Source organism: Manis javanica, chromosome 14, assembly GCF_040802235.1.
Source record: "Manis javanica isolate MJ-LG chromosome 14, MJ_LKY, whole genome shotgun sequence".
Taxonomy (NCBI): domain Eukaryota; kingdom Metazoa; phylum Chordata; class Mammalia; order Pholidota; family Manidae; genus Manis; species Manis javanica.
Genome location: NC_133169.1, coordinates 41753343 through 41764373, shown reverse-complemented (window position 1 = coordinate 41764373; position 11031 = coordinate 41753343). Strand labels below are relative to the sequence as shown.

At 34.0% G+C, this 11031-nt stretch overlaps 2 protein-coding genes across 2 annotated transcripts; both read left to right on the top strand.

The window, feature by feature from the left end:
• The first annotated feature begins 324 nt into the window (after positions 1–324).
• On the top strand, positions 325–1254 carry LOC118973858 (olfactory receptor 14C36-like). The gene has a single exon (XM_037026157.2). The coding sequence runs from the start codon at positions 325–327 to the stop codon at positions 1252–1254; it is 930 nt and encodes a 309-aa protein (XP_036882052.2).
• Positions 1255–8460: 7206 nt separating this feature from the next.
• On the top strand, positions 8461–9393 carry LOC108391934 (olfactory receptor 14C36-like). Its single transcript, XM_037026151.2, has one exon. The coding sequence runs from the start codon at positions 8461–8463 to the stop codon at positions 9391–9393; it is 933 nt and encodes a 310-aa protein (XP_036882046.1).
• Positions 9394–11031: the final 1638 nt, after the last annotated feature.

Below are 11031 nucleotides of genomic sequence, written 5' to 3'. Positions count from 1 at the left end.
GTTTGAATCATGACATCTTTCTTAAATAATAAAGCTCATGGGCTGTATATGATTGATAAACTATGAACACTGAATAACATAATCAGATGAGATGGGACAACCACACCATTACAATTTTCCCATATAATCAATAATTGAAAATAAACTGAGCATATCAAAATACTAATAATGATGGGCATTTTCTTTACACAAAGGCCAACCTGACACAATGGAGGGAAACACAATCAACTGAAATATTTAAAGAATTTTGTGAAATGTGTTTCTAAGCCATATATTTCATTGTTTATACCTTCTGCATTCCAGGTCAAATATCATTTCCAGAAAATGACCAATTACACCATGGTGACTGAGTTTCTCCTCATGGGATTCATTAAAAGGGGAGAAATAAGGTTCCTACAACCCATGTTCTTTCTTCTGATGTACTTGGCCACCTTGTTAGGGAATCTTCTCATCGTCACCGCTACTACATTTGACCAGAACCTTCACACGCCCATGTACTTCTTCCTCAGGAACCTGTCCATCTTAGATGTGTGCTACATTTCTGTGACTGTCCCCAATGCCTGTATCAACTCCCTCACTAACAACAGGGCCATTTCAGTGGCTGGCTGTGCAGCTCAGATCTTCCTGGTCATTTATTGTGCATATGTAGAGTTTCTCTTCCTCACCGTCATGGCCCATGACCGCTATGTGGCCATCTGCCAGCCCCTCCTCTACCCCGTCATCATGAACCAAAGATTCTGTGTCTGGGCAACACTGTTCTCCCTGCTCAGTGGCCTCATCTATGCAGCTGTGCACACAGGTAACACATTCCGGCTGTCCTTCTGTCAGTCCAACGTGGTCCATCAGTTCTTCTGTGACATCCCCTCTCTGCTGAGGCTCTCCTGCTCTGACACCTTCAACAATTTCCTCTTACTTTTTATCTCTGCTATTGTGGTTTGTGGTGGCTGCTTTTTTTTAATCATCATGTCCTACATTCACATATTTTCCACTGTGCGGAAGTTTCCAACCAGAGAGCGAGGCAAGGCCTTTTCCACGTGTGTCCCTCACATCCTGGTGGTGTCTGTCTTCCTCATCACCGTAACCTATGTGTACCTGAAGCCTTCCGTAGCATCTGAAACCATCCAGGACATGATTCTATCTTCATTTTACACCATAGTCCCTCCATTCTTGAATCCCATCCTTTACAGTCTTAGAAACAAACAGGTCAAGGAAGCTGTAAGAAAAGTACTAATAAACTTTTTTTCTCATAAGTAATAAAGTTCTTGTTTAGGTGCATTCCTGGGACACTGAATGAGTTGCAAATATATAGAAAAACACTGCCTTACTGGGTTTTACATACTAGGCTGCACCCTCCTAAACAGCTCAGTTGAGACTTGTGCAATTTTCTTATGAAAATTCACTTCATTTTACATTATGCTTTCAATTCACCCTGTATAAAATGAAATTCTTCTAGTATCTGCTTTAATGAATGGATATGATCAATGATACTGATAAAGATCATTTTAGATTTATGTTTAGGATTCACCAAATATTAACAGTATCAATAATTCCTCCAAAGAATCCTTAACAAATCCAATGTGGATATCAACTTTAGGCTCTACTAACGAATTTATTCAATTGAATGAAATATAGTGATACATATGATGTCTTTATTTATAGCATTTATGTATTGGGAAATTTAAATTAAATATTTAAATTATAGTTGATTCATTATATCATATTACATGATAACTAATAAATGATATCATTAGAAAGTAAAAAAAATATATCTCCACAAGGGAAGACAAAGAAAAACTGTAATATTTAGTCTCCCTAGTTAAAGGAGTGAAAAATGTCTTCCTACTTATTGATAGAAACTATCATTTACCTTCTTTGTTGTTTACATTAATTTTAATATACCTTGCTGAATGACACATTTTAATGGGATAAATCTTGCTGTGGGAATAGAGGTCACTGTTCCATTTTCTCCCTGCCATGTTTGTTATTTATTGTATATTTTTCTGAGTATCAGGACCTATCACCTTCTTCACAATGGTTGAGAGTTTAATTTATTTGGCATGGTACCATAAAGTTCCATCTGTAATGCAGCCAAAATATTTTGTAATGATTTCTTAATATTGGGTGGAAAAATTAGTGTTTCATAAGTTTTTATTTTCCAAACCATTACTTACTACTGCCTCATAAATTCACAATCATATTGGCACCTATAAAGGCTAACTTATCTAAGAAATTTTGATATAACACATAACCTATTTTAGAAGCCATTCCTCTGAAATAATAAGTGACACAAGAAATGTCTACATCAGTAATTGAATTTTACTCTTTAATGCATTAAATATTAGAATAAGGAGAAAAACAAATGCTTCACTGCATAGGAAAATAAAGTATTCTACAAAAAAGGGGCACTTAAAAATACATATTTGAAATTTACCAGTGAAGAGAGAATTTACCAGTGAAATAATTTACTGAATGAGTAGCTGATGACAACTCAGAGATATTGAGTATAAAAATGAGTTATTTAGGGAGCCTATACTAACCATACACAACCTTGGATAAAATAGAGTGACTCAAGAGTTTCAATTTTGGGTAAAACAAGTCCACTTTTTTCTATCAGAACAAAAACCCTTCAAACAGATTATACAGTGTGTGAAGACCTGCAGTCAAAGTTCTGGTCCTTATGTGCTTCAGCTGGATACAACTGTAAAAGCTTCACTTTTGCAAGATGAAAACATTTAGATAAAGAGTACTGATGGCTCTAAAAGATTATAAAAGTATTTGATATGATTGAACTGTACTTTAAAAAAATGAAGATCAAAATTTTTATTTTGGTATATTTTGCAATGATAAAAAATAGGAAAAAGTCACACAATTTAGGAAAATCACACAAATTTAGAGATTTCCTTTAAAATTTTTAAAAACTTAAGAAATAAATTTTAGTGGCTGTACATTTGCATTCAGTTGAATATTTCAAAAGCATTTATGCAAAACAGACAAAAAAGTGGTCAAAATACTCCAACAATCAGTTCTAGAAGGACAGTAAGTGTTAAGAAAGTTGTCTTAACATTATTAGTATTGTGGGAAATGCAAATTGAAGCTATCATAAGAAAAAAATTACAGCCCTATCACAATAGAAAAGTTGATAATTCCAAAAATGTGTGTCCAAATGGGTCACTCATCAGCTCAAGTCAGCTTTATACCTAGGCACAATTTCTTAATATTTTCTGATTCTTTACATGTATTCCTGTGTCCAAGGAATTTTTGCAAATATAGAAGTTATAAATGTGTGCATCCATGGCTCATACAATTATCTTTATGGCAGCCATATTTGTTAAACCAAGAATATAAAACAACAGAAATGTCAATATCAATGGATGATATGTGCAACACTTGTACAATACAGTACTATTCACCTACTAGACAAGATCTATTACTGTACCTCATAATGGTTCAATTATCAACATAGTTTTGAGTAAAAGAAACCAGACAGAAAAATAACATTATGTAATAAATTCATACGGAATATAAAATAAAGGAAAACAAATCTAAGATAAGATGAGAGGAGTTAGGGTGTTAACAATATTTTATTTTTCTTGGTGCTCATTTCATGGATTTATTAACTTCAAAGTGTTTAAATGTATGGCACCTACAATGAATGTAACTTAATTGCTATTTTTATGCCATTCTGGGCACATATTTGGGTTTTACAAGGTTGAAAATGTCTCCACTTAAATCATTTAATATAGTATAAAAATAATATTACATTGTGAAAACATACTACATGACTGTGCTTACTCTAACCCTCATTGATTGTGGCTCTTTTTTTTTGTGTGTGAGGGCATCTCTCCTATTTATTGATCAAATGGTTGTTAACAACAATAAAATTCTGTATAGGGGGCTCAATGCTCAATGTATAATCATTAATGCACCCCAAGCCTAATTTTCGTCAGTCTCCAATCTTCTGAAGCATAATGAACAAGTTCTTACAAGGAGAACAAATTCTTAGATAATGAATAAGTTACATGGTGAATAGTACAAGGGCAGTCATCACAGAAACATTTGGTTTTGATCATGCATTATGAACTATAAACAGTCAGTTCAAATATGAATATTCGTTTGATTTTTATACTTGATTTATATGTGGATACCACATTTCTTTCTTTATTATTATTATTTTTAATAAAATACTGAATTGGTAGGTAGATGCAAGATAAAGGTAGAAAACATAGTTTAGTGTTGCAAGAGAGCAAATGTAGATGATCAGGTGTGTGCCTGTAGACTATGTATTAATCCAAGCTAGACAAGGGCAATAAAACATCCACGAATGCAGCAGATTTCTCTCAGAACGGGGGTGCGGGGGGGTAGGGGATGGTTCTAAGCCTCACCTCTGTTGATCTCCAGTTTCTCACCTGATGGCCCCCTGCAACTGTGCCTGTCTTAGGTTGTTCCTCCCTTGAGGAATCTTACCCGTCTCTGGCTAACCAGGCATCTTCTGGGGCCATACAGGGAAATGTAAAGTTGGTAAGTGAGAGAGAAGCCTTATTGTTTGAAAGGGTTAGTTTTTTACTTCTTTGCAGATTTATGCCCTGTGGCTTCTATGCCCAGCTTGTCTTGAGGTATCTTTACCGCTTGGAAGGATTGTGATACACGGTAAATTCGATATGAGGCACGAGTTCTATTGGTTCTTGCTTTACTCAGCTTCCCGCCGCCTGGCGCCTCACCTGCCCGTGCAGCTCAGGGCACGGGACGCGGTTCATTCAATCACTCAGGGGCGGGGGCCACATCAGGTATGAACAACTGTATTTGACAGAGACAAGGATCAAGACCGTCTCTCCGGGCAGATCAGGGCGGACACAGGAAATCAGGGCTCCATGGAATATACAGTATGATCTGGGAGATCCATGCAGATGTCCCCAGTGAACGCGAGGAGACACACATGTTCCCTGACGTTATTCTTTTATTAACTTAGAAATCTTGCGGGTACATCTATGTATGACGCCATGTCTACCTATTCACTGATTGTCTCCATTCTCCTACTTTAATTGGACCACACTGATCCATTACCTGTTTAAAATGACCCCTGGGCAGCTGGCCAGCACTGAACTGTGAGAACTGTGTTCCCAGAGGCACAGCAGTTGATGGCACAGATTTGTCTACAGTATTATATTAAACAGACCATGATTGCCCTCTTCCAGAACCTAAAGGAAGTTCATTTTCCATCTGAAGAAATTCTTAACTACTGTCTGAATAGTAAAGTCTGCATAAATCACTTTAAAAATGTTGACTTTGAGAAGCTCACTACAGCGGCCTTTGGTCCTGCTTAGATCATGAACACCCGACACGTGGCGGTAAGTGGTCCGTGGCTGCTCTTGTTTCTCTTTCCTCGTGTCTCCCTTTGTCCCACAGTCTCATCTGTTGCCTCATTTAAGTATTTTATTTTTATTTTAAAAATCAACATAAGTGCAAGTGGGAAGAATAGGCAGAGTATCGATTCAATGTCTCACATTATTTTACTTTGTGAAACAATTAATAATTTAAAGGAATTAGAAATCCCAGTAGTTGAAAATTTAATTATTTTAAGAGAATATCAGGCTTAGAGATTTCCTATAAACTGTGACTTGCATTACGTACTACACCTTATGTTACATTAATTTTTAGTAATTCATTAATGGAGAGTAGATATGGACATATAAAAGCCAATTTCTTACAAGAACCCAAATATCCTTATTAAATATTAAACATTGGGTCATGTGTTGGATCTTTGTATCTCTAGAAGCTTGACCATTTTTACTAGATTATACACATAATGCTATGAAATATATTGTATGTATTCCTATATCCATACAATAAACACTTTGTGAAAAATTGTCTGTTTTAGGGTAAGTCTATCAAATAATTTAGGAATGTTAAGTATTACTGTCAATTTCCAATATTAAACTATTTGAAATCATTTGCCATCATCATTGGTTTCTGCCAATATCTACAAAATAATCTTTACCTTAATTTATATATTAGTACATGATTTATAGAAAATTTAAGTACATGTAATTACAATAGAAAATTCATTCTATCCTCCCTGAAATTTGAAAATGACACAATTTTTTATTGAATCCTATTTACTATAGAAAGGCAGCCTATGTGTTTCATGAATAATTAGTTCTTTTGACTGGAACTGAGGAAACTCACTAAAACAAATGCATCATTTATTCTAGTTTTTTATCTTCACCATTAATATTCATGGATCTTTAAAAAATCTTTTGCATGTACAAAATAAGTATTATAAATAGAAATATATTTGCATGTATGCACACACATAACTATATAGTTGTGTATGTATGTACAATTTGTAATATATTAAATATGAGATACAATATTCAAAAGCACATTTGAAATTTCAAAGTTAAAGTCACTTCAGTATTTCTCGACATGTTTGTAAATAGCACTAATTACTTTTTTTAAACATGAGGAACAGTATCTTTAAAATCATTTGTAATGCAGTCTTTCAACTCAATCCTTTTGAAGTTTAAATAGAACGATGTATATTTAAGTATATTATGGAAATAAACAAGGCTATATGAAATATGTATTTCTTTTATACTTACCAAATACTGACTTAAAAAGGTATTTTAAATGATGTTCATTCATATTTCTCAAATATCCCTCAAACTGAGAGACTCTATATTATTTTACATCTATCTCCAATTCATACTAAATAATTTTTTTACTTTACAACTCCATCTTTTTTTTTCAACTGCAAGTTTACTTTGAAGGATTCACAAGCTTTATATCCCAGTTGAGTTTAGTTCAGTCTACATTTTTATGATTATATTACTGAAAAATAAGTTAATGAGACTCAAAATTGGAGGAAATCAAAATTACCTTTTTTAGTTTAAGTGAGCTGAGGTCTGAGCTAAAAATAGTATAATTTCTTATACATATTTCTCTCATATCTGGTTCTTATATCTTACTTCTGCTTCAAGCTCACTAATCTAAAAGTATTTTTATGAGATGAATGAAAAATAAAGTAAATGAAATAAATTATCACATGGTATTTTTGTTACACAAGCAAAAAAGTTCATCAATAAAGTTCAATCAATACAGAGTAGTGGACAATTTCCCAACTTTGCTGGAGATACAAATACTATGCTATTTATTGCATAAAACAAATGTCTCTGTAGTTCTATGACACCTTGAAGTTTTGAAATATGTATCCTAACATTCCATGTAATCATTTTGAAAGGTAGGAAGTATTACACATTGTCTGCTGTTTTTTCTTAGGACCCAGGTTTATTCTGAATTTTTCAATACTTACTAAACACAAATAAGAAAAAAACACAAATATATGGTTTTTGACTACTTATAAATGCCAAAGAGACAAAGTATTTTTGTGTGTTATATTCACCCTGATTGGAACAAGGCACCTGAAAAAAACAAATATTTTCTTCTAATAAAACCTCAGTGCTTTGAATAGTTCTTGAATTATTTTAAGTAATTAATAAAAAAAATGGTTAAATGATTAAGACCTTAGTTTGTACTTCTTACAGGTAAGTGTTTTATTATTTTAGATGTGTATAGAATTTATTAATTTGAGGTAGCAGATAAATTGTGTAAACCTTTTCAGAGTTATTTCTGAGTAAAAATATAGGCATTGAGAATAATGTTAGTAATAACCAAGTATCTTAAAATCTATTTTTATGGCTATTATGAATATATTTAGTAGTAAATTGCAAAATTGTGGGTTTATTTTTCATGTTGATGTGTCTCCTCATTTTTATTGAACATTGAAATGCAATATTATATTAGTTTCAGGTGTGCAAAACAGTGGCATGATATTTTTAACCATATGAAATGATCACCATGATAGGTCTACTTAACACCATGATAAATATAGTTAATATTTAGTAATTACAAAATTATGAAAATGTTATTGGCTATAATCCCTCTGCTGTAAAGACATCCATGTGTCTATAAATGGAAGTGCGTGCCTCTTAATTGTTTCACCTATTTCACCCACCCTTATCTCCATCTCTCCCATCAACCATGTTTGTTCTCTGTATGTATGGGTGTGCTTCTGTTTGGATCATCTATTTCTTGGTTTTGTTATATTCCACATATAAGTGAAATTACATGGTACTTGTCTTTCTCTTTTTGACTTGTTTTACTTAGCATACTAACCTCCAGCACCATCCATGTAATTGCAAATGGAAAGGTTTCATTCTCTTTTATGTCAAAGTAATATACAAACTAGGTATATATATAAACTATTTGCCACATAACTACTCAATAGTTGAAGTAAACTGACCATATCGAAAGGCTAATAATGATGGACATTTCCTTTACACAAAGGCCAATTTGATACAAAGGAAGGGAACGCATTTAAAGTATTTTGTGAAATGTGTTTATAAATAATGTATTTCATTGTTTATTCTTTTTGTTTTCCAGATCAGACATCACTTCCAGAAAATGACCAATTCCACCATGGTGACTGAGTTTCTCCTCATGGGATTTGTTGATAAGGAAGAAATAAGGTTCCTACAACCCATGTTGTTCCTTCTGATGTATTTGGCCACACTGCTAGGGAATCTCCTCATCGTCTCTGCCACCACACTAGACCAGAACCTTCACACACCCATGTACTTTTTCCTCAGGAACATGTCCTTCTTAGACATGTGCTTTATTTCTGTCACTGTCCCCAATGCCTGTGTCAACTCCCTCACCGGAAACAGGGCCATTTCACTGGCTGGATGTGCAACTCAGCTCTTCCTGCTCATTTATTGTGCATGTGTGGAGCTTCTGTTCCTCACCGTCATGGCCCGTGACCGCTATGTGGCCATCTGCCAGCCCCTCCTCTACCCAGTCATCATGAACCAAAGATTCTGTGTCTGGGCAACACTGTTCTCCCTGCTCAGTGGCCTCATCTATGCAGCTGTGCACACAGGGAACACATTCCGGCTGTCCTTCTGTCGGTCCAACGTGATTTATCAGTTCTTCTGTGACATTCCTCCTCTGCTGAGCATCTCCTGTTCTGACACCTTCAACAATATCCTCTTACTTATTGTCTCTGACATTGTGTTTTGTGGTGGCTGCTTTTTTTTTATCACCATGTCATACTTTCACATATTTTCCACTGTGCGGAAGTTTCCAACCAGAGAGCGAGGCAAGGCCTTTTCCACGTGTGTCCCTCACATCCTGGTGGTGTCTGTCTTCCTCATCACCATAACCTATGTGTACCTGAAGCCTTCCGTAGCATCTGAAACCATCCAGGACATGATTCTATCTTCATTTTACACCATAGTCCCTCCATTCTTGAATCCCATCATTTACAGTCTTAGAAACAAACAGGTCAAGGATGCTGTAAGAAAAGTACTAATAAATTTTGTTTCTGGAAAGCAATGAAGTCACATCTCAAGTCCACCCTGGAGTCACTGAATGAGCCACATATGCCTGTGGAGCAACTGTCTGATTGTGTCTCACATATGAGGCCACACTCCAAAGCAGCTCGGAGGAGGGCTATATGATTGTTTTATGAAAATTCAATTTTGTTTTATATTGCTCTTTCAATTTATCCTGTATGAAATAAAATTTGTCCACTTTCTGCTTTAATGATTGGATATGATCAATGATAATGAATAGGTTCATTTTAGATTGATGTTTAGGATTCAACAAATATTAACAATATCAATAATGCTTCAAAGGAATTCTTAAATCAAATATGGATATAAACTATAGGCCCTATTTTCTGAATTTATTCAATGAAATTTAATATAAGCCTTTAATATGTTCCTTAATTATAGGAATTCATGTATTGGGAAATTACAATTAAATCTTTAGAAAAATCATAGTTAATGATATATATTGAATGGAAACTAATAAGTGATATAATTAGAAACTGAGAAGAATATGAACACAAAAGAAAACTTAGATATCTGTGATTTTAATCTCCCTATTTATAGGAGTGAAAAATTGCTTCATACTTATTCATAGAAATTATCATTTACCTTATCTGCTGTTTATAGATATGATATTCCTCCACGGTGAACCACCCATTTTAAGGGGATAAACTTTGCTACAGGGGCAGAAGACGATGTTCCTTCTTCCTCTTGCCATATTTGTTAATTATTATACAATTTTCTAAGTCTCATGCCATCTCACAATTCTGCAAAGATGGTCCAAAGCTTAATTATTTTGCATACCATAATTCTGTATCTGTACCCAAAATCTTTGTAATGATTTTCTCATCATTAATGTAAAACTTAGTCTTCCCTACATTTTTATTTTACAAACTGCTGTACACTTTGCCTCATTAATTCAAAACCACTCAGGCACCCAGAAGGAATAACTTATCTAAGAAATTTTGATACAACCCATAAAATATTTTAAAAGCCATGCATATGCAATCATAAGTGATGCAAAAAATGTCAATATTGTAATTGAGTTTTATTCTTTAATGCATTAAGTATTAGAATAAGGTGAACCAATCATTTCATTGCATAGGAAAATAATTAAATATCCTAAAAATGGGACACTTAATAAATATGTATAAAATTCACCAGTCAAAAGTACATTTGGCAATGAAATAATATATTGCATGGATAGCTGATAGAGACAATTCAGAGACATTGAGTATAAAAATGAATTATTTAGGGTGCCTCTGTTAAACAGCCACCCCCTTGGATAAATTACAATGTCTCAATTCATTATGAATCATTATGTTGGATAAAACAAGTTCATTTGTGTGTGTGTCTCAGACAATCCCACAAAGACAAAATTAGACTCTGAGGTTGAGTTATATACATTTAGTTTATTTGTTTCACCATGAGGAAACAAAGCCAAATAGTTCCTAATCATGGAGAATCAACATGAGTAAATAAAATAGTCCAAGTGTAGACTCACATTTCACAGTCATGTTCTCTGTTGTTGGTATTGGGAATAGGTCAAGTGGCTAAGAAATGAAATTTTGTCAATACAGAGCAACATTATAAGAATTCAGAAAAGAGAAAGCATTCACAATATCAAAGGGTATTTCCTTTTGAT

Bases quoted from the DNA above. Each gene is read 5' to 3' on its own strand.
- LOC118973858 (XM_037026157.2), top strand. From the start codon at position 325: ATGACCAATTACACCATGGTGACTGAGTTTCTCCTCATGGGATTCATT.
- LOC108391934 (XM_037026151.2), top strand. From the start codon at position 8,461: ATGACCAATTCCACCATGGTGACTGAGTTTCTCCTCATGGGATTTGTT.